Genomic DNA, 23,567 nt, shown 5'->3' on the forward strand with positions numbered 1-23,567 from the left:
ATATAATATCGTTTAATGTATGTGTACAAATATTGTTCCAAATATAATTTAAAAGCCATACAAACACACACGAAACACAAATAAATTCATCGTTTTAAACCGAATGAAGAAAATTGAAGGGACAAAATCAAAGGACAACAAACATTTCATCCCTTAATTTTATTCACCGCCCGTTTATCCATTAAAAATAACTTTAAAGCTTAACCTAAAACGGAATACTTGTTGCAGAGCCTTAAGTTGACCACAAATAGAAGTATGTGCTTTGCCACTGTGGAATGTAATCCTTGAGAGGACCTGCCACCACCTTGGCAATGGGCACATGATCGGCCACAAAGCCCAGAATCCTTTCAATGCGCGACTTGCTGTAATTGTCGTAGAAGGGCGAACGCACAAGGAAATACATAAGATTAATGCAACGCCTGCTGAGCTCCAGTTTCTGCCTCTGGGTCATTAAGTGGCGATGCTGGCGATATACATGCACACTGTACAAATCAATGGAGAACGCGATCATGTACTGCTTCCAGCTGCGTTGGCCAAACAGACCCATGGCAGCCAGATGGATCAGTGGTTTGGCAATATACAGGTACTCGGCATTTAGCAGCTCTCGGGGAATTTGTGTCTTAGCCGCACCTGCATTATCCACATGTAGCTTGAAATCCCGATATTGTATAGGAGGTGCACCCTCGACTTTTCTAATGAGGCGACCCGAGCGCTTTAGCTGGAATGTTATGGAATGCTCCGACTGTGGCAGGCTCTCGGCAGCCGAAGCTTGTGCTTCTCGTTGTTTGCTCAGCGCTCGACGGTTCAGAGCTGTTATGGGCGGTGAGGTGATAATGTCCAAAGTCGAATGTTTCAGCAGAAACAAGCGTCCGGCTGCCTTGACGATTTGTATCAGCGCTATCACCAACCACTTGCCTCTTTGGCCAAAGAGCCGTCGTGCTGATATCTCGATAAACACCTCGCAATATTCAAGACTCGTCAGCGTGACCTTTAGACGATAGCAAAGGCCGGATTGCAGACGGATCACAGAGTTTTCGCTGGCACCACGTGCCTTGTCGATGATGCGATCGTTGTAGAATACCAGTATATTAGATAATGTGTATACCAGCTCAGAGAGCACATTTGAGTTGGATATACGGCCTAAATTAATATGAATTGCATCACCAAAAACTGTTTGCTTATCTTGATTTTAATTGAAATACACTTTACCTGCCACAAAATATGACACCCATTTGGCCGTCGTCTCAAAATCGCCCACCACATCGGGATTCTTGGCCACCCATGCTTCGTAGGACTTAACTAAGCCTTTTAGCTGGTCCATTTGTAAATAAAACACTTTAAAATTTATAAAAGAAAAAATAAATATCAACGCCGCAGCTTTTTTGTTTTGTTGTTGTGGTGCGAATGCATCGGCTGACCGATATCGATATCGATAATTTCGTCTTTTTTTCGTGCCAAAACAGTCCCAGGGCTGCAACATCTTGTCTAAATGTAATTTTAGTTTATAGAAATTTTAAAATGCAATAACTTTGAAATTAATTAACATTTTGATTAAAATTTAAAATTCGAAATTCAAAAAAAAAAATGTATAAATTTTAATGAAGGTTTGAAACTCGTCAACCAAAAGGTAAGAGAAGTTAAAAATTTAATTCTAAAAAAAAAAAATTAATAACATAAAATCGAGAAAATTCCAACAAAAATTTTGCAAAAATCTTAAAAATTCTAGCTTTAAAAATAAAAAAAATTTCTACTTGGTCAAATTTTCAAAGTTGCAACTGAATTTTTTATTTTATTAAATTAGAACCAGTTGCCAGATCGGAAAATTTTGCAGTGTGGCAGCCTTTGAAAAGCTTATAGAAATTCCGCAACTCAAAAATTGTAAATGTAAGAATAAAAACACTGATTTCTGCTAATCCTTGATCAAAAATCACATTTATTTATAATTCATGTTAAGCCTTAAAATTATCCTTCTCCTTGCGCAACGCACCCATGGTCACAATGGGATTAGCCTCTCCGCCGGCATGCTTTTGCACAGTGGTTTCATTCACGCGCATAAATGGATTCCAGGACTTCTCTTCGCCAATTGTTGACGGCACTGTTGGATCCTTTGAAGCGCGACGGAGTTTGGCCCATTCAATGCGATTCTGTATGATTTTATTGTCCGGCTCCACATGACGTGCAAAGCTCATGTTCTGCAATGTATATTCGTGTCCACAAAAGACTTTGGTATTGTCCGGTAATGCCGATAGTTTGGCGCACAATGCATCGTACATTTCCTCAGCGGTGCCCTCAAAGAAGCGCCCACAGCCGCCTTGGAATAGCGTGTCTCCGGTGAAGACAGCGCCCTCGTTGGTTCCACTGGACGTGGTCACATGATAGCAAATGTGTCCGCTGGTGTGACAGGGAGTCGACAAACAGCGCACATTTAGGTCGCCAATTTTAAAGGTGTCATCTTGGCAAACTTTGTGATTCATGGCGCCGATTCGATCATCTCCGCCGTACACATCTAACTTACCACCAGTCCACAATTTAACCAGTTTCTCATTGCCGCCGGCATGATCCCAGTGATGATGAGTAGTTAGCACCTTGTTGAGCGTAAGATTCTCCGCCTGAACGGTCTTGATAACCAGCTCGGGATCAACGGGATCCACCACGGCTGCCTCACGTGTCTTATTGTCCACAATCAAATACATGTAATTATCCTGCAAAGCTGGCAGAATCTTCACATCGAAGCCAATCAGCTTCACGTCCTCCACTGTGCTATGCATGCCTCTAAATCCAACAGTCCGCAACTTTTGTACTGTAGGTGGAGGAGGGAGGAGGGGGAGGCAGTTGAATTAAAACGGATCAGTTAAACGGTAAACACAACGGGGTCACAAACATGCAAAATACAGCAAAGCAGAACAGACAGACAGATAGAGAGAGAGAGGGATGTTGAGATAAGATTAAAACACAATGATAAATTACAATTGACGCGACAGAATTGGACACCCAGAAACCGCTTAAAAGATCCAGCACCAGCACCAGACAGAATGACTGCAACGCCGTTCACTGCCAATTTGGACGAACCTCGAAAATAGTATGAAGTCAATTGCGTTTCAATGCCGCTTGCAACACTTTTCCACACCGATGAAAACATTTAGGCGTTTCGAAAAATTCCCTGATGCTGGATTAGTAAATCTAAGGCACTAAATAATTATTTACTGTTTGAATTTGTCACCCAGACAGACGACACAAAATGCCGGATTTAATTTGTATTTCTTTCTCCTTTTTGTCTGATTTTACAGTTACTAAAAGCTTTAACAGCGCAATAACAGATTTATCGATAGGCTAGAGAATACAATTGCAAAAATTTTACACATCGATAAATTGCGAGGTTAAAGCATTCCATCGATAAACTGGAAAATTTAAATTTTAGTTTATGCTAATTTTAAAATGCAACCAAATTTTTTTTTTTTTTAAATTAGAACAAATTGCCAGATCGGAAAATTTTTGTAGGGTGGCCACTACAATTTACAGCACTCTCGCAAAAATGTTCCTTTAAAATATGTAAATTTAAATTTAGGTATTGCAAATTTCAAAATCCCATAACTTTGCAATAAAGCAATAATTTTAAGAAAATTTGAAATTCAAAATTATTTAAGATAATGGTTATTATAAAACGTTGAAAATTAAAACAAAAAATTTTCAACATTTTATAAAAAATTGCTTATATGTTGTTTTAAAAAATCTTTGACAAATCTATATTTGCAGCACCGGTTTTAAACAAAATATATTGTAAAATTAAACTTTTGATTAAGTTAGTTTCTTTGAAATTTATACTAACTTTCAATAATTCCTTGAAAGATATGTATACAAATCTCTTAAAAAATTTCCTTCATTTTAGAAACTCACTCACCTTGACTTAAGCTCGGCATACAAGTAAGAAAAATCTAGTTGCCAGAAATATTATTGTGAATTGATCATTATAAAATCAAATAAAATAAAATAAAACTTGTATTCTTAAAATTGGAGTGAGTTTCAATCTTTCTAACTAATAAGGTCACGCAATTGTAGAATTTAAAAAAAAAAATGGTAAGAAATACAGACATTTATTTTAAAAGATGCATATAAATATGCTCTTATTATTTTTGAAACACCATTGGAAGAAAGAAATTTACTTAAATCCTTTTTTAAATGCTAAAATAAAAGAAATTTGTTCTAAAATTGCTCATAAATAAGATTCTTATTATTATTGAAAAACCTTTAAAGTAGGAAATTAGCTTAAGTATTTTTCTAAAATATTTGATATATAATGGATAACATAATTTCTAGATTTTCAAAATTATTGCAGTGAAAGCTCGAATTAAATTTTTGTATAGGTTCAAAACCATAAAAAAAGTTTTTACATTTTGGAATAAATAGATAATTTGTCGAATAATTTTCGGCCTAGCTCAAATCAAGTCCAATTGTTTACAGCTTAAAGAGATATCTCACATGGTGTGCTTTAGTAGAAATCTCAGTAAATTATTTTAATTATACGAACACATCTCAAACTCTCGACGTTTTAAATGTCATGTAAATGCTGGAGAATCCAGTTGTGTAGTTACTATCAATAGGGAATGTCTGACATTGGGGAGCTCAGTTCGCCCCATTCGGAGTCGCAGTTAATCGAGGTTGAGGTACATCATGTGGGTGTGACGGCCAAGCTGCAATCGCCATTAAGGAAGTTGTTACCTCAATTGAACAACTCGACGGATACGGAATTGTTCCAAAAGACCAAATCTCAATACAATATGTTCGATAACGAGGGACAGGGTGATACAACAACGACGGCATTATCCAGTCCGTCCCATGTGCTCTACGAGATGCATGCGGAGCCGGAGAGGAATGTGATTAAGCCAAATCGCATCGAGTTTCAACGTTATTCCAAAGTGAAACGTGCAAAATTTGCGGTGCCACCGCGGAGGAGACAAAGCAAGACGAAACAACCGTCGACAAGGGGCAAGGAAGTGAAGAAGGAGCAGCGTGCCGGGTTCTTGGATCGCATTGTCGCCGCGCTGGACAACATGTGCAAGTGCCAGCCTCAACATGCCCACAATATCATCGATGATCTGCCCTCGCCCAAGTGGAATAAGAAGGCGGCAGCGCGTCACACTTGCATTGGCATCTATCCCTTTGAGCACGGATGTGCGGATTACCTGAGCACCACGGACACGCATCCCAAGATCAATTCCATTGTCCTGGCAGATCGAGCCACAACATATGCTACACATTTTTGGGCCGAGTTCTTTGGTCTGCTGCACATTGGTGTCGCCTTTGTGGTGGCATTTGTGCTCCAATCCTATAGATTCGTCTTGTACTCTGTGATCAATTCTCTCATAGTGGGACTGCTGCATATGACCTCGGATTACTTGGTCAAACCGGCGTTGACAGTTACTTTTAATGGGTTCCTACAACCTCCCATGATATTTCTCTATAATGTTATGTGTTCACTTCGCGATATTTTGGAGCCCGTTGCAGACACTTTAAATAACTTTGTAAAGCCTCTAGCGACGCTTGGAGGAAGTTTGAGACTGATCAATGTCAACTACCGAAGTGTGCGTCGTTTGGCCAAGGATGTTTGATAATCTTCCAAACACTTTTCCTAATGCTTTCACAAATTGTTCAACTGTTTTTCAATGCGTTATTTTCTTTGGTTTTATTTAATTTCAAGCACCGCTGTTTCATTCCACAATGTTTCTGTAGGCGGAGCTAGCGTTTCAACCCCCCAAAAACTTCTCATTCCCGACAGCTTCTCTCAGAGCAACAGGATTATATTGTGTGCATACCTTGTTGCCATACAATCTTACGTATATGTATGTATATATAAAAAATCATATCGGGTTACATTGTTTTCTCTCCTGTTCGTATAACAACTGTGTAGCCATAACGACCCTGGGGTCGGGGGTTCTCGGGGCAAGGGGACTTTAAGGGTGCGTAACGCAGCGAGAAGTGCGCTCAATTACGTTTTATGAAACATTTGTGATTTATTTGCTCATTTTGTGGCTGCAACAACAACGGGAAACAACTAACATATGCCCACTAGACCAATATGCTCCTGATTGTTTTAAAACAACTAATTGTATCCCCAGAGAATATGGTATACGCTTAATAATTTACAATTTGGCCTAATAAAGACGTTAAAAAATCCAGTTAAATATTTTTTATTAAAAAAAACGTTCAGCAAGAACCACAAATTCGAAAAAAAAAAAAACATTTCCCATTTTAATTATACCTTTATTTGGTAAAAATACACAAAATAAGCAAGAATTTGGAATTTTACAAATTTACAGATGATTTTAATCATGGGATTATTGTTCCACCTCCTTCATTTGGAATTCTTACAATGAAATCACTGCTGACGGCATTTCGCGCTAGTGACGAAAGCAGGACGAACGGTGAGAAATAATAATTTACAATTATAAAGACGTTATAAAAAAAACCAGTAAAATATTCTTTCTTAAAAAAGCCACATTTCACTCAATAGAAGGATCGTCAAAAACCACAAATTCGAAAAATTCCAATTTAAATTTTACATACCTCTTATTTGGTAAAGATCCAGAAATTTAGCAAGAATTTTTCAACTCGAAATCAATTTCAGAAATCTACAAATGATTTTTATCAAGGGATTAGTTTTTCCACTTCCTTCACATAGAATATTTACAATGAAATTCTTGGCAAAAAAAGAGAATAGTAACCCTATCTTACCTTTTAGAAAGTTTTGAAATACTATAAAAACATTTCAAGCTCCAATGTGTATACAAATAGTTTATGTAGTAAATTTTATTTGTTATTGAGGTAAATGAACACCAATGAACAACAGGGAATTAATCGAAATTAATGAGATTGTTCTTGTTGTTGGACTAAGGATCATTTTACGCTGCACATTCATTGAGCATTGGAACGATGACACCCACAGCAATATAACAACAACAACACCGACCACAACTACAACCCCTTTTTTGGCGCGTATATCCAATTAGCTGTAAAAAGTTTTTCCTAGCATATGTTTAAAATTAATGGTGGAAATTCGTGGGCATTGATTGATTTCCGTAACCAATTAGTACAGAAAACTGAATATTATTAATTGGTCTTGGTTTTTGGTTTCTGTTTTTCTCATCTCTATAAATACTCGTACTCATAAACGCATCTCGCCCATTAACATAAGTTTCTAATTCCCAACATTTCTATTGAACAATTGACGACAAGGTGCGAAAATCATGTTCTCCTTTCATATACGCAACAAAACAACCTTCACCTACACACACACACACACACACTCACAAACACACACGCACAGACACACTCACTCACAAACACACACGCACACACAAACACACACACTAAAAAGGACAATAGAGAATCCTGAGTTTGCCCATTATTGTGCGATCGACAAGCGGATAAAGCAGAGAAAGGATCAGACATTTGATGAATGAGACATACACTTTGCAGACGTTTTGTTCAGAATTTTGGGATTACAGCTGTTGAGCTGTTTGGTGGGCTTGTCGCATTTTGGTTGCTCTATTTTCTGGGCTATTAGGCTGGGATTACTGTACAGGTTACTTTCTTTCTAAAAACTCGGTGTGGATTCTTAGCAAGAAGTTAAGTAATTTGTGCGCATTTGAGATATGACAATGGAAATGCGAATAGACAATAGTTAGGTTATGTAAGAAGTTATGAGTAAACGTTTTCAATATGCATAATCGAAATGAACAGCCAGATATGGATTTATGAGTGAATATGTTTCATATTCCTTCAGAAACGGAAACCGAAAGATTGAAGTAGTTTATTGTACCCGCTGCTCAAAGTGTTTAAGGGTAGATTTTAGAGACTGTAAGAGATAAAACAACAAAATGTTTAAAATTTTAAAATATTTAAATTCAATTTATAAAAATGTTTCGAGAAATGTTTTTGGTTTTTTTAGTGGCTTATGAATATAATAAATATAAAAGAAAACAATATCACCAAATAGAAAGATCGCCAAAAACCACAAATTTGACAAACCAGTTGCATTTAAATTTTACATACTTCTTATTTGTTGAAGATCCAAATCAATTTCAAAAATCTACAAATGATATTTATCATAATATTAGCTTTTTCACTTCCTTTAAATGAAATATGTACAGTGAAAATCTTGACAAAAATAGAGAATAGTAACCCTATCTTACCATAATTTTTTTTAATACTATAAAATACTTTTGAATATAATAATTATAAAAAAATACAAGATCCATTGGGGGTAAAAATATAAAGCCTAAACGAATTTTTTTTGACGAACTAGTTACTAGACTTGCTGCTTATTTATGTTGAGTAAGGGGTAACTTTTAGTCGGTGACTCGACTATAGCCCACTTGTCTATATTATGACATTTGTTAAGATACAAACTGCGTATAAGCATAAAATTGCATCACAATATTAATATTATAACAATATATAGCCCCAAGAACATCCTCGATTCTCACTTTAAATGCACTTTTTATAAGCGGCTGCATTATTATGAATTGGACACCAATTGGAAACTCAGGAAAAAATCTGCAAAGCTCATCAAAACATGATAGTGTGGGAATGAAAGCGCATCGCGTCGCGTCGCTTCGTATGGCTGTTGAGCATTTTGATGCTACCGAGTGTGAGCATTATTGCTTGGCAGCTAAGTCCTGACACGTGATTGTAATAATCAAATAAGTAAAATTAGTCTAATGCGATTACAAGCCCTATTGCGGTCAATTAAAGGGCAAACACACACACACACACCCCCTCACGGAGTGGCACAATCTTGAGCAATGACAAAAGCTGCCTGCTGTGAAGCTTCTGCGCAGCGAATATCGTTTATTGATAAAAACAAGTGCACCTGTGGCGATGTCAACGTTCAGACTGCTTGTCGTCGTCTCCCTTCTTCATTTTGATCGCGAGCTGATGCTGTGACAAAATCTCCCCTGTGTATAAGCGTGTGACAGGCTCTGGGTTTTTTTTTTTTTTGGAAGTATGACGAATTTTTGTCAACCCTCCTAATTTGATGCTTAAATTGAAATCTTTTCAACAACAACAACAGCAACAAACAGCTATAAAATGTTGCTGCTGTTGCCGAAGCAACCATTGTTTAGCCTTTTTGTGGATTTGCTGCTGTTGTCACCTTTGTCATGTCACTATTTGATCACACCATTGAAGTGGCGCACTGTGATTCCCAATGCTTGTGAATGAGAGAAACATTCTGTAATTGAAATTTGATGCCATTAGATGGCAAGCAGCAGCTACAAATGATTTTATTTCCATCTCTTTCTTTTGTCTTCTTGCATCGCGCCCTTTATAAAGAGAGTCTGTTTGGCATCGTGTTGCGGCGAGTTTTGGTGACTTTAAAGACTGATTTTATATGCAAACTCTAACAAAATGGCATTAAGCAATGCCAAAGAAATTTGATGTAAATTCTACGAATTGCACACGGCATTCATTAGATACGAGCAAACGAATAAACGAACAAATGAATGAGGTCAGGTAGTTCTTTTTTCAATTCAAACTTTATGCTAAATGTTAGATAACCTATGCGCACCTATACATGCATACATACATATGTATAATGTGTGCATGTCTCTGTCTTCTCATTGGCAAATTCAAAATGGCGCCTGGCTTGACTAAGCAACGCCCACTTGCACAGGACAAGACGATGCGAATAAACCATCCCTAATTAGCACGCTCACGCACACGCACACATGCATAGCAACAGCAAAACAGCCAACAGGCCGTGGCCTTAACAACACGTTCCGTTTCCAAACGTTTCAGGCAAACGTTTCCGCAGGCAGCAGAACAGCCTCAGGCGTCAGCCTTGAATGCAGTTCATATTTTCATTCGTCTTCGCTGCTGTCGCTCTCTTTGCCACTTGCAGTTGAGTTTGAAAAGCGAAAGCGTCGAGTTGCCGCCAACGGGCAGCGCTTAACAACAATATTCAAATCGTTTAAATATTTAAACTATTTATCATTTAATTGAGCCGATATTATTTGTTATATTTTAATGGAAAATTACAATAATTTGTGTATTAAAACTAAAACGCAGTTCAAATAATTGCGGCTTTTTAGCCAAAAATCAAAACCAACCAATATTGTGTTTATTGCAAGTGAAAATTAAAAAATATGTTTGATAAAAATATGGATACCACAAATTTATCCGTCTCCATCAATGGTGATTTGGACTCAACCAGTTCCGCCGGCACTTCATCGGATCATTCAGCCGTGCAACATGATAATATCAGTTCGCCCATGGCCTATGGGTCGCTCTTTCTGCCAAATGCTGGTAAGCCTCCATCACATATAGCCAAAGTCTTATCAGTTTATATCAAAAAAAAAAAAAATTGATATCAAATTACTTGAAACAGGCGTCAATGAGGCGCTGCATAAACAATTAAAGCCTGAGATTTTTTTTTTTATGTTTTAATTTTTTTTTGCTGAAGATTACACATTTTTTAGACGCTAATTGAGCTCTCCAATTTGGTATACTGAAACATATACTTGCACTGCAAAAAGGGAAAAATTCAAATTTGATTAATAATAAATTATTTTCAAAAAATATTAGTTTTTAGTAATTGACTTAAAAAATGTTTCAAAATGTGTTAATACCTGCAACTTCCATAAAAAGTTTTTAAATGGATTTTTCAACAATTTTGCAAAACGTTTCTATTACTGTCCTACTTCTCAAAATAATATATTAGCTAGGGTAAAAGTACTCCAACCCATATTAATAGTTTCCACTATAAAATAAACTGGAAATAAACCAATAAAAAGTGAAATTACCGTATACAATGGTCGTTAGCGTTCTAAATTCAAAATATGAAGTTTTTTAGATATTCAAAGTATAATGGAACTTTTTCTCACAGTGCAAGTAATTTCTTACTAAAAGAATAAACAATCTAAAGAGCTTCTCGATTCACATTTTATGGAAACTACAATCAAACTATGAATGAAAATGTTGATTCCAGGAAATAGTTTATTGGAATTCGCATAAAAAATTGAATTTTAGACGTCTTTGTTGTAATTTCGACACAATAACAATGTTCAATAATTTGTTTTATAGTTTTAATAATGCGATTACATAGCAATACATACATTTATATATACTTTATTGTTTATATATATGTAAATATGAATGTATCGCATGTCACTGTATATATTTACTTTATGTCTCTTTCTGGTCAATATGATATTATTATTATGCCCTGTCTGAGGTCTGAGGTGTCGAAAGACAGCAAAAGCACTGCTCATGTGCAGAATTTGATTAGTCACATGCATTTGGGCGGACGTGGTCGGGTTCAGTAGGAGAGGAGAGAAGTTCTTAAGGAACTATAGAGTGAGTTTCAGGGGGGGTTTCAGTTCTTGCTGAACTGCAAAGTAGCACGTGAGAAACGAATTCTCTTGCGTCAAATTTTTGTTGAGCAGAAAGAAAAATAAACAGCTTATAAAACAAGAAGTATAAAGTTCAGTTCACACGTGCCACATTAAAGTAATTAAGTATTCAAATATTATTAACAAAATTAAAAATATTGGATTAAGTCTTTAATATCGTACTTAAATGTCATTGAAGCTCTATTGATTATTAAAAAGCATTATTAAAGGGGGAACAAAAAATTTTGTGAAATATTGAACACAATATATTTATAATACAATGTTATAATATCTTTGAAACTTACCTGATCTCTGGGAAGGGATCTCTGGAAAAGAATGAATTCCACAAAATCCCGAAGTCTGCAACATTATAGTTCAGCATATTTAAAAAACTATCAATATTTAAAATAAAATATTATAGGAATGGAAATTTGTAATATTCTGAAGTTTTTTAAATATCATTAAAATTTTATTAAGAACAATATAATTTCATTCTGTAATTGATCAACTTTCAACTTTCAACTTTCAACTTTCAATATTCTATGAATTAAATTATTTAAGGCATGGGAAAAATTCTATAATAACATATAATCATGATATCATATTTATCTATTGCATACGTTATTTAAGTCCCCCCACTCCGTTTGCCATCCTTCTTTGTTCTCCTGCAGGTTACCGTGGTAATATTTCCTGTAAAACAGTTTTGCAATTGGACAAATTTGCACCCTACGAGTCCACAGAGAAGGATCTCATCGAGCGACGTTTCCAGGACATAACCAATGACTATGATAAGTCCCCGCCGCCCACAGCGGCCACCACACCCACACATTATCCCTCGCTAAACAGCATTATCTTTGAGAATGGCAATACTAGTCTGGGCGATCTTAATGGCAATACCAAAACGGATACACTCTGTGCAGGATTACAACGTGGTCCTGTAGGCATGAGCGGCACAGGAGCATCAAGTGGTGGACATCTGATATCAAATCTTACGGCAGCACACAATATGTCCGCCGTGGGCAGTTTTCCCATCGATGCCAAAATGCTGCAGTTCTCCACAGATCAGGTGAGTTCACAGGCAATCTTTTCCTATTCAATCTTCCATTTAAATGAAATTGTTAATCCGTGTAGATTCAATGCATGTGTGAGGCACTGCAGCAGAAGGGCGACATTGAGAAGTTAACCAATTTTTTGTGCAGTCTGCCGCCCAGCGAATTCTTTAAGACAAATGAGAGCGTTCTTCGTGCCCGCGCCATGGTTGCCTATAATCTTGGCCAGTTTCATGAGCTCTACAGTCTGCTGGAGACACACTGTTTTTCCATGAAATACCATGTGGATTTGCAGAGTCTGTGGTTCAAGGCACACTACAAGGAGGCGGAAAAGGTGCGCGGTCGCCCTTTGGGCGCCGTGGACAAATATCGGCTGCGTAAAAAGTATCCACTGCCAAAAACCATTTGGGATGGTGAGGAGACAGTCTATTGCTTTAAGGAAAAGTCACGTAATGCTCTTAAGGATTGCTATCTGACCAATCGTTATCCAACGCCCGACGAGAAAAAGACGCTGGCCAAGAAGACGGGATTGACGTTGACACAGGTCTCAAATTGGTTCAAGAATCGCAGGCAAAGGGATCGCACTCCGCAGCAAAGACCGTAAGTTCAATATAACAAAAATATCAACAATTAAATCTTGAAAATATATATATAATATAAATATATATTTTTCTTGAAATTCGTTATACATTTGTCAGGGCATATCAACTACGATACTTATCATAATATATAACATATTATGTTGTAAGTAGTCAAGGCCTAAGCTTTAAAAATAATCTTATCATTTTTTTTTTTTTTTTGTTTTGACTTTTGAATTTTTAAAAGAAAATTCTTAGTTTTTTTTTTTTTAAAGTATTAATTAAAAGTAATTCGTCTAAAAAACGCGTTGAGAATAGAGATTTAAAAAGTTAGTAAAAGCATTTTGATTGTACAGAATTTTTTATTAAAGTTGACTTGTTTAAAAAATACATGTATCTGAGTCTGAAACTGCTTTTTCTGCCTGTTACGGACATTTCGATTTTGACACCCTTAATAGATCATAAGCACTGTTATAAGAACAGAGTGTAAAATATAACTGTAGCAGTTTAGTTTTTTTCTATGTAGCCCGAAACTAATTACAATATGTTTTCCACATAACTCGTAAAACAATTCATTCAACGCATGTTACAAAAAAAAATGGAAAGAAAAATAGAGAGAAAAAAGTCAATTGTTTTCGAATTGGCATTAAAAAATTCGTTTAAGTGACCGTAAAACACTTGCGTCTAGATTCAATACCCGTCCAAGTCCCAGTACCAGTCCGATTTCCAAACTCAATTCAGTGCGGTCCGGTGCCATTTTTTCTAAAAGGCACTTGAGCGTGTTTTATGTCCAATTTTGCAGCTCCTTGTGTACGGTCCTATGCATATTTATAGACCTCTTCGGTCTCTGGTCGCCAACGTTGACGTGCTCCGATGCCGAAACCGAGCGCATGCGTGTAGCATGTGCCTCTCTGCCTCTCAGTTGTTGCCGCACTCCCCGCTGTGTTTTATGGTTTACGGGCGTCAAATTGCATACACTCTCTAACACACACTCACCCACACCCACACTTCTGCATACAATATGTACTTATATTTGGATGTTGTTTTTATTTTTCAGTGATATTATGCTGCCTGTGGGTCAATTGGATGCCAACGGTTTCCCGCGCATGTTCAACGCCCCTAGCTATTATCCCGAAACCATTTTTAACGGTCAGTAGAGAAAGAGCAATGGAGAGAGCGAAAGAGATGGCGTTCTACAATTGAAATGCGCAGGCGCTGCTTTTGTAAATAAAATTTTAATGTTAAACTTTGGTCATCAAATGACGTTATGTTTCTAATTTTAGAATAATCTTAATTTGGCTTTTTATATTGTACAATAATAATAATGCAATTGCAATAAATAAATATAGAAAATAGACGGTTTTTATTTCAAATTTATACTTTGGGATGATTATGTATCGATATTCGGTACTATCGTTAAATTATTGGCTATCGATAATTACTAAAATTAAATTGCGCGCGTATTGGTTGCGTGTGGCCACACTTTAAAATTTAAATTAAGGTGAATACAAATTTCAAAATGCAATAAACTTTTAAATAAATTAATAATTTGATGAACATTTCAAATTCAAAATTAGATAAAATTTAGAAAAAACATTTTAATGAAGGTTTGAAGCTCGTTACCCCAAGGGACGAGAAGTTAAAATTTAATTCTAAGAAAAATATTAAAAAATCGACACAATTCAAACTAAAACTCTGCAAAAATTTTAAAAATTCTATCTTCAATATTAAACAAAATTTAAAACTAGGTGAATTTTTTTTTTTTGTGTTTAACCAAATTTATTTTAATAAAATCGTACAAGCTGCCAGATCGGAAAACTTTGAAGAGTGGCAGCCTTCCACGCCAGTGCTGGATAGCTATCGATTCGACAAGTGCATTAAAGAAAAACAATAAACACATTAAACACGGGATGACAAACAACTCAAACGGACGCTTAAGCGAATACTTCGCCAACGATCCGCCCAGTTTTTTTGATGAGCTGACAAACAGTAAATCGAAAGGCAAAGAAACGCAGCCAACGCAAACAGCTGAGAAAAGCAGCAGCAATATGCTGGCCAGCACATTTACAGGTTGCTTTCAACCGCCTGAGTATGTGGAAACAGCTGAAGCTGATGAGCCTATAAAAGTGAGCGACGATGTTAGAAACTTATGGCAGCTCCCCACTCCAAATGAAACGGGCAATCAGGCAACACATCTCGTTATGCCAGGCATACATATAGCCAACGATTTGGTAAACAAAAAATGTAAATAAATACAATTGAAATGCTAACAATCAATTGTTTTTTAGCCTGATCCCATAAGCATCGCTGTGGCTCAGCATCTGGATGAGGCTGAATTGCAGCAACGGAAAATCCTTGGAGTGGAGAACGTAACACAGGATGAGCGCGGTATACGCACCCTAATAAATGCCGGTTGCTTTCGGGCTGCAGTCAATCTAACTGGCAGATTGTTGACCATTTATGGTCAGGGATATGGGAGAGCTGGTCAGCCAGCTAAACATTCACCGCACTCATTGCAATTGTGGTTTACACGTCTCGCCTTGCTGGCCAAGCTAGACGAATATGATTTGTTGCAAGCGGAAGCCGAACCCTTTGGCCAACTGAATGGTCCTGATGTATTCTTCGAGTTCTACCCTGAGATGTATAATGGAAAGCAAGGCTCAATCGCATGTTTCTCGTTTCGTCTACTTCTGGCCGAGCTGCCCATTTACCTGGGCAAGCCACACCTGGCATTGGATCAGCTCTCTGAGTTACATGTAACCAGCAATGAGATTAAGGAACACTATGACAGATTGAAAAATACGCAAGCAGCCGAGTTTTGGCAGCGTCGAGCTGAACGTGTATTGCAGTCAATAATTAATTGCGCTTTAATGGTGAGAAATTCAAGTCAATTCGTATTTCAATTTATTAATTCGATTGCTTTTTCAGATGAAGAAATTCAGCATGATTGATGACATTATGGGCGGAATGCTTCTCACACGTTCTACCCTCAGCAAAGAGGAGCAGAGATCATTATATTCGGCCTGGGGACGCATCTATTTGCAAATTGGCGATATATTTGGAGCCGAACAAAAGTTTGCCGTCTCGCGGCGGCTGCGTGAAATGTGAGTGGACATTGATTAATATAAACTTTTATTTTTTTAAAGTAATATTTATAATTTAAAGCAATTCGTCGCCTGATTTACGTGACTTGGTGGACAAGGGTCTTATAGCTGTGGCCAAAAATGACTTCCCAGAGGCTTATCTGATATTTCAAAAGGCGCTGCATTTAGATTCGGGCAATACAATGATACTGAACAATATGGGCGTTTGTTTACTCTACGCTGGAAAGCTCAAGGATGCCATTAACTTGTATGAGCGCGCCATTAACCTGAATCCACAGAAATCATTGAATGAGAGTTTACTCGTGAACCTGTCTACCTTGTATGAGCTGGAATCGAACAATTCAAAGGCGAAAAAGCTGAATTTGTTACGCTTGATAAACCGATTTAAGCCAGATCTCACTATTAGCGTTGAAATTTGCCTTAAACTACAGGCATCAAATTAGTCAAAAATATATTTAAATATTGTTGGTAAACATTCCAAAACCTCCATCCAGAAAGAATAAAATTCAAGATTGATAACAAATTGTATCTCATATAATAGATACACTGTTGCCAACTTAGCTATTTTTTAGCTAGATCTGGCTATTTTCATAGTTTATTTGCTAGAAAAATTTTAAAATTGGTATTAACTGGAAATCTGGCTATTTTAAAAATGTATTCAGTTAAGTTTTACTATTTATATTTTTGGTTAAACTGTGCAAAAGTCCCCCCCAGCACTGGTGAGAAAGACTGCCACCCGGTCCCTGCAATATTTCCCGATCTGGCACTTGTACCACTTAATAAAATTTCAAATTTGGATGTACCCAAGAAAATTCAACTTTTTTTTTAATTTTTCTTAATATGAAGATAGAAAATTTTTAATTTTTGTTAGAATTTTGTCGAGTTTTTGATATTCTTCTTAGAATTAAATTTGTAACATCTTTTCCCTTGGGGTAACGAACTTCAAACCTTCATAAAAATGTTTTCCTTACTTTTATCTAATTTCGAATTTTAAATTTTTATCAAATTAATAATTTGTTTCAAAGTTATTGCATTTTTAAATTACACATTTAATTCTAAAAAAAAAAAATATCAAAAAACCGACAAAGCTCTAACAAAAACTCCGCTAAAATTAAAAAATTTTTCTTCAAAATTAAGAAATTTAGAAGAAAAGGTATTTATTTTTGGATTTACTTAAAATGGTAAATGCTGCCAGATCAGAAAAATTTTCGTTGTGGCAACCTTTGGAACGGGTGGCAGCCTTTGAACCAAAACAGTGTTTCCACACCAGTGGGGGAACAATAGCTGTTTCTGGCTGGAAAGCAGACAAGTTTTTCAGAAATTTATTTATAAAACATAAATAAATCGTATCAAATATTTGCGTACGAACGTTATAAATGTTTGAAAACACGTAGTGCGTGTTTTGTATAATAGGATAGTTGAAAATAGGTGAGTTTAGTGGCATTTAAGCGCGTTCGTAATATGACCACACAAAGCAGCAGCAGCAAGGCGTAGATTATATTGATGTGGTTGAAAAGAAAGTGTAGAGAAATTTTCGGTGCAGTCACAATGTTGTTTATAAATACATAACATAAGCGACAAATGCCACAATATTATGCCCGCGCGCCAAAATGTTACTTTGCGCCTACCAAAAACAAAGTATAATTTATAAAAATTATGTTTTTAGCTGCAATTAGTGTATGAGTGTTTTGATGTAAAAAGCGCGCCATTATTTGTGTGCCTGACATGACGTCGACATGAAACCACAGAGAAGCTATTGAGTGTTGTTAGTGTGTTTTTTTTTATAAAGGTAGCTGAAATTGTTTATGGCATGTAATGCAATCGTTGTTAGTGTGTGCGTGTGTGTAGTAAATTGCAGCAACAAAGTTGCTTGCAAATAAATTTTGTATATTTTTATTTGTGCGGTGCGCATACGCTAGGTACACGCTCGTCAAAACATATACACAAGCAGGCAGAAAATCTCTATTCTTTTGCAATTTGTTTTGATTTCTCATTCGTGCTCTCGCTCATGCTCTCACGACGCGACTAACATGCGCGCCGCTCTCAGAGCAAAAGCTTTACTCAGCGAACATGAATTATGTTGGTGTGGGCGTGGAGGAGGGAAGTGCGTGCTCTTGGCTCAGTAACGGCATATTTATATATATGTATATATATATACGTCACATTGATGACGATCCTTCTTTTCGACCACTTGCGCGTACTCTCCGGCTTGCGTTGCTGCTTCGCTGAGTGTTTCTTGCCGACTAGTTGCCGTTAAGCTGGAACCGAAGTATTTCAGTGGTTGCTAGACTTGCGTGCGCTCGCTCACTCATTCTCTCTCTCTCGCTTTTGCCCTCTCTTGCTCTTAGTAGAAAAAAACGTAAACACAAGAAATTAATGTGTGCGTGTGTATATGTGTTTATTCTTGCAGAGCTCAAATGGCAGCTAATAACAGCAATATGCACAATCTGGGAGCGCTGCAGGTGCCGCCATCGGTGATCGCCTCCACGGGCACAGTGAGTCCCATGATGCAGCCAAGCACAAGTGCCCAAAGTGCCTGGGATCAGCTAACAGCGAGTGCATCCAACAATATGACGCCGTCGCCGACAGCAACAACAGCAGCTGGCACCGGAGCAATTGGAGATGCTGCTGGACACATGATGAGCGCTGGCAGCTCACCGGTGGCCAGCTGCTCGTCGCCATCGACGCCTACGAAAACACATCATGCCCCACCCACGCTGGAGGCTATGGCCCACACACCGCAAGGTCCACCAACCCTTGGACCGGGTGGTTATGGTGAGGAATTGACCGCTGAATTGGTTAATCAGGGCTGGCGCAAGTTCTGGTCCAAGCGGGAGAATCGACCGTACTACTGGAACAAGGTGACCGGTGAATCCCTTTGGGAAATGCCAGGCGCGCGTCCCTTTGACCCGCTAACCGATCCACTGGGCATATGTCATGCAGGAGGCAGTGGCGTTGGTGGACCAACGCCCATGACGCCGCACCAGCAGCAGCATCAACATCATCATCTGAAGCGTCGACCCTCGGATGACATGCACATACACCCGCATCATCAGCAGCTGCAGCAGCAGCAACAGCATCACATGGGACCACACGGTGGTCCGCCCATGAAGAAGTTTGTGCTCGCTGGTCCCTGGGATCTGGAGGTGTGCACCAATGCGGTTATTGTTGAACGTCCGCCAACGTTGCTGCCACAACCACATCCGGAGATTGAAGCATTGCGAGCAGCCTTTAGCATGAAGCTGCTCAAGACCTATGAGGATTTATGTATGCGTAGGGAGAATATCAAAGCGCCACGAGATTCATTCAATCGCTGGCTCATGGAGCGTAAGGTCATTGACACCGGCTGCGATCCGTTACTGCCCAGCAGCTGCCTGCCCGAAATCTCCAGCTCCATGTATCGAGAGATCATGGCCGATATACCCATTAAGATTGTCAAGCCCAAGTTCACGGGTGATGCACGCAAGCAGCTTTCCCGCTACGCGGAGGCGGCCAAACAAATCATCGAGTCACGTTCAGCGCCGGCCGAGTCCAAGAAGGTCGTCAAATGGAATGTGGAGGATACATTTCAATGGTTGCGTCGAACCGTCGGCGCCAGCTATGAGGACTTCCAGGATCGTCTGGCGCATCTGAAGCGACAATGCGAACCGCATTTGGTGGAGACGGTTAAGAGCTCTGTGGAAACGTTGTGCATTAAAATCTTTCATCTATCTGCGGAACATGCGCGCAAAATCCGAGAACGTCACCTGCAGCTGCTGAAGGAGCATGGTATACCGGAGCCAACGCCGCCACCGCCTCCACCGCATCTGAAGAAGGTCTGGTGCTATCCCATACAGTTTGCGGTTCCCTCACCCCGCATGCCGGCCATAGAGTATCTGCAGGATCGCGATCACATGATCATCAAGTACACGCCCACGACTATCAATCAGCCGGATGCACAATATATCAACCTCACCTATCTGCAAAAACTGGAGCAGCTCTATCGTCACAATTGCTTCGACGACAAGAAGTTTGATCTGTTCATTGGACGCGTCTGGTGTCTGCTCAAACGCTATCAAACGTTCCTGGGTAATGCTCTCAACTCTTCGCAGGAGGCTGAGCTCACTCAGGCGGCATTGCCGGTACCAGTTTTCGAGTGTCTTCATCGGCATTTCGGTGTCAGCTTTGAGTGCTTCGCTTCGCCATTCAATTCCTACTTTCGGCAATATTGCTCAGCATTTGCGGACACGGACGCCTACTTTGGTTCCAGGGGGTGAGTCCAATTGATTATCTCTACTTTAAGCTAGCTTAACACATTTTTGCGCGCAGACCTTTTCTGGACTTTAAGCCCGTTTCTGGCTCCTTCCAAGTGAATCCGCCGCATTGCGAGGAACTCATCGAAGCCTGTTTATTGCACGTGGATAAACTGCTCACAGATTCCATGGAGCCTTTGAGGTGAGTTTCTTGGTCTTGGAAAGTTTCAACACAACTTTAACTTTTTATTCGTTGCACAGCTTCATTGTTTTTCTGCCGGAATGGAAGAGCATAGCCAAGCTGGAGGAGAGCATGTACAAGCGTCGCTCGATGGTTGTGCTGGGAATGGCGCACGAGTATCGACATGGCTATCAGCATATGATGCAAAAGTGAGTATATATGTATATAGAAAGAAGGCATGTTTTCGATATGTCGACATGAACATTCAATATTCGATTGTTCGTTACTATGACAGATATATGATTAAGTGGACAAATTTGAAATTTGTCGAAATATAGAAGACAAAATTAAAATTGGGATATCAGAAGAATTCAAAAAAAGTCTTTCATGTCTTTGATTTACGACCGATCGTTTTTATGGCAGCTATATTATATAATGCTCTTATTTGGAGGCTTCCGATATATGTAATAGGATCGTTACTATGACAGATATATGATTAAGTGGACCAATTTGAAATTTGTCGGAATGTATAAGACAAATCCAAATACAATATTTGTGTGTCCGGTTGGAATATCAACATTAACAAAAATAAAGTCTTATACAAAAGGTTTCGTTTACGACCAATCGTTTCTTTGGCAGCTATATGGTTTAATCCATCTATTCTGAAGCTTCCGATACATGCAATCGGGTCGTTACTATGACAGATATATGATAAAGTGGACCAATTTGAAATTTTAATTCGGATATCAGAAGAAATAAGAAAGTGTTTTATGTTTCCATGGCATTTATATGAAATAATGCTATATATCCTATTCGGATGCGCCCGATATATGTACTCTCAGCAGCAAAAAGTTTCATCAAGATAGCTTCAAAACTGGGTTTGAAAGTTTGCATAATAGACAGATGTGACATAGCTCCGATCAAGATTTTATGTTCTTTATGGTGTCACGCCTCCTTTAATAAGTTGCACATTTTGCGGCAAGAATAACAAGTGTATCCAAATTTAATCCAACCAAATTTACCATCCAAACAGATCCGAGGTGCTCATCAAGTGTATGCAGGGCACCCAAGTGGTTTGGCTGCAGAATAGCGCCGGTTATGCGCGCTGGGGCCCCAATGAGAATCGTGTGGAAGCGCTGCGCGAAGCCTTCCGGCCGCAGCGTGACCGGGAGCGTGAACGTGCCGCAGCAGCAGCAGCTGCCAGTGGCAATAATTCCAATCAACAGCAACAATCGCCGCCGGCAACCACAGCGCCACAATCGACAGCATCGTTAGCTGTTGCCATATCAACGCCTGCCACGCCCACCACAGCAAACAGCAGTAATAGTTGCAACAGCACATCAGCAGCAGCAACATTGACATCAGCAATCACAACGAGCGCCAACAGCATTGGGAGTCCAGTGTCGTCAACGTCTTCCGTTTTAACTCCACTGTCACCACACACACCAACTGGGACACCATCGCAGTTTCCCCTAACCATCAGCAATACAAGCAGCAGCAGCAATTTGGTTGCTGCCTCGCCAACGATGAGTGTTCAAAGCGATTGCTCATCACCGTCATCCTCGACCATGTCATTGTCGCCGGCACCTGCCTCTGGTGGTTATCCGGATGGTGGGAGCACAGCAGCAGCGGCAGCTGTTAGCATAACAGCAACAGCGAGCACATCGGCAGCATCATCGGCATTTGGGGCAACAACAAGCATAAATAGTACAGCGGTTATTAATTCAGCTGTTTAGATTTTGTACTTGTTTCTTGTAAACTACTCGTCTATTTTCTCTTTAAGCTAAGCTAAGCTAATTGTGCACCATGGGGCTGAGTACCACTATTGTGTTTCCTTCATTTAGCGTTTATATTCTGAGCCATTGTTTTAAACAAATATCTTGAGGGTATTCACACTCTATTCTAATGACACTGTACACTGTACTACAATTTGGGCCTAATGAATGTAATTATTCTAGTGTCATTTCTGTTTTGGACATTCTTTAAATTTCTGTGAATACCCTTGAAATTTCGAAACTAACGGTTACAAGTTTAAAGTTTAATAATTGTACATATGTTTTTTATCAAATTACTATATATTATAATATAGCTGATAGCTACGGCCTGGCTGTTGTTAATTTTGGCAATTTTGACCCTAAACACGGGCCAAGCTACCCTAAAGGACCAGTTGAGGTACAGATATATGCATACATAGTATGGGTAGAATGGGTTCCACTTATCTCTTCAGTCGGAGGTGTTAAAACATATATTAATTGTTTTCCAATCTTTAAACACAACACACACAGACATGAAATACATACAAACAATTTGCACTCGCACTGAGGATCAATTCAAAAAAAATATTTGAATTGTTCATTCCGTGCAGCACCTGAAATTTGATATATAATTAATATATATATATATATATATATATATATATATGAATAAGCCCTAAACAATCTTTTGTGAGACTATAAACGTATATGTTAGGATTATTACTTAAAACAAAACTAATTTATCGCATGTACAAATCGATAAAAAAAAATATTTAAAAGAAAAAACATTTAACTTAAGTAGTCGAAAAAAAAATACATAGTACTAACGGATCGCGCAGAGAACCAAGTTTGTTATAAAAGAAAATCCATAGCAAGAAACTACGCACCGCACAATGAACATATACCTTAAAATGGGATTGTCACAATTGAATCCATTTGATGGCTGAGTTAAGCTGACAATTGAATGCCATCGTAGATACCCCTTCTAATCAAATTTAATGGGAATTTAGCCAATTTAATAGAATCGTAGCAAAAAAAAAGTAAATCAAATCGGAAATTCGGCAATTTAGATAAAAAGTAAATCCTAATCATAAGTTTAAAACAAATATAACTAAGATAATCTATCACTTCTCCCAGAAACCCCACCAGCAACTTTCCCACACAATCATTTAATTTTTTTTTTATTATAAAAATATAAATTCCCGGTGCTCTTGTCGCATAGATTAACAAAATCGCCTAATTAAAGTTTCTTTCAAATTATTCAAAACTGTTTTTATTATAT

The 23,567-nt window shown here is 38.3% G+C and overlaps 6 protein-coding genes across 8 annotated transcripts; 4 read left to right on the top strand and 2 right to left on the bottom strand.

Moving 5' to 3' along the window:
* Nucleotides 1-11: 11 nt before the first annotated feature.
* Nucleotides 12-1,419, bottom strand: LOC117786350 (peroxisomal membrane protein PEX16). The gene is made up of 2 exons (XM_034624555.1): nucleotides 1,210-1,419; nucleotides 12-1,140 (listed from the first exon to the last, which is right to left on the bottom strand). Exons 1-2 carry the CDS (start codon nucleotides 1,319-1,321, stop codon nucleotides 233-235), a joined length of 1,020 nt encoding a protein of 339 aa, XP_034480446.1. The 5' UTR covers nucleotides 1,322-1,419; the 3' UTR covers nucleotides 12-232.
* A 488-nt stretch (nucleotides 1,420-1,907) lies between these two features.
* Nucleotides 1,908-3,327, bottom strand: LOC117786349 (hydroxyacylglutathione hydrolase, mitochondrial). 3 transcript variants are annotated; one of them, XM_034624554.1, is made up of 2 exons: nucleotides 3,205-3,327; nucleotides 1,908-2,800 (listed from the first exon to the last, which is right to left on the bottom strand). In XM_034624554.1, exon 2 carries the CDS (start codon nucleotides 2,766-2,768, stop codon nucleotides 1,950-1,952), a length of 819 nt encoding a protein of 272 aa, XP_034480445.1. In that variant the 5' UTR covers nucleotides 2,769-2,800; nucleotides 3,205-3,327; the 3' UTR covers nucleotides 1,908-1,949. The 3 variants fall into 3 exon arrangements, with proteins under 3 accessions (XP_034480445.1, XP_034480443.1, XP_034480444.1); XM_034624552.1 differs by having other exon boundaries at nucleotides 2,968-3,262; XM_034624553.1 differs by having other exon boundaries at nucleotides 3,070-3,258.
* Nucleotides 3,328-4,601: 1,274 nt separating this feature from the next.
* LOC117788514 lies at nucleotides 4,602-5,694 on the top strand. The gene has a single exon (XM_034627298.1). It carries the CDS (start codon nucleotides 4,602-4,604, stop codon nucleotides 5,604-5,606), a length of 1,005 nt encoding a protein of 334 aa, XP_034483189.1. The 3' UTR covers nucleotides 5,607-5,694.
* A 4,304-nt stretch (nucleotides 5,695-9,998) lies between these two features.
* LOC117786346 (homeobox protein SIX4) lies at nucleotides 9,999-14,369 on the top strand. The gene is made up of 4 exons (XM_034624547.1): nucleotides 9,999-10,302; nucleotides 12,059-12,453; nucleotides 12,519-13,036; nucleotides 14,072-14,369. Exons 1-4 carry the CDS (start codon nucleotides 10,143-10,145, stop codon nucleotides 14,169-14,171), a joined length of 1,173 nt encoding a protein of 390 aa, XP_034480438.1. The 5' UTR covers nucleotides 9,999-10,142; the 3' UTR covers nucleotides 14,172-14,369.
* Nucleotides 14,370-14,854: 485 nt separating this feature from the next.
* Nucleotides 14,855-16,641, top strand: LOC117786345 (trafficking protein particle complex subunit 12). Its single transcript, XM_034624546.1, has 4 exons — nucleotides 14,855-15,245; nucleotides 15,303-15,887; nucleotides 15,943-16,118; nucleotides 16,180-16,641. Exons 1-4 carry the CDS (start codon nucleotides 14,925-14,927, stop codon nucleotides 16,559-16,561), a joined length of 1,464 nt encoding a protein of 487 aa, XP_034480437.1. The 5' UTR covers nucleotides 14,855-14,924; the 3' UTR covers nucleotides 16,562-16,641.
* Nucleotides 16,642-17,401: 760 nt separating this feature from the next.
* LOC117786342 (mRNA (2'-O-methyladenosine-N(6)-)-methyltransferase) lies at nucleotides 17,402-23,545 on the top strand. Its single transcript, XM_034624542.1, has 5 exons — nucleotides 17,402-17,546; nucleotides 18,529-20,370; nucleotides 20,427-20,552; nucleotides 20,612-20,740; nucleotides 21,565-23,545. Exons 2-5 carry the CDS (start codon nucleotides 18,536-18,538, stop codon nucleotides 22,265-22,267), a joined length of 2,793 nt encoding a protein of 930 aa, XP_034480433.1. The 5' UTR covers nucleotides 17,402-17,546; nucleotides 18,529-18,535; the 3' UTR covers nucleotides 22,268-23,545.
* The last annotated feature ends 22 nt before the right edge of the window (nucleotides 23,546-23,567 follow it).

This window comes from Drosophila innubila, assembly GCF_004354385.1.
Source record: "Drosophila innubila isolate TH190305 chromosome 3L unlocalized genomic scaffold, UK_Dinn_1.0 0_D_3L, whole genome shotgun sequence".
Taxonomy (NCBI): Eukaryota; Metazoa; Arthropoda; class Insecta; order Diptera; family Drosophilidae; genus Drosophila; species Drosophila innubila.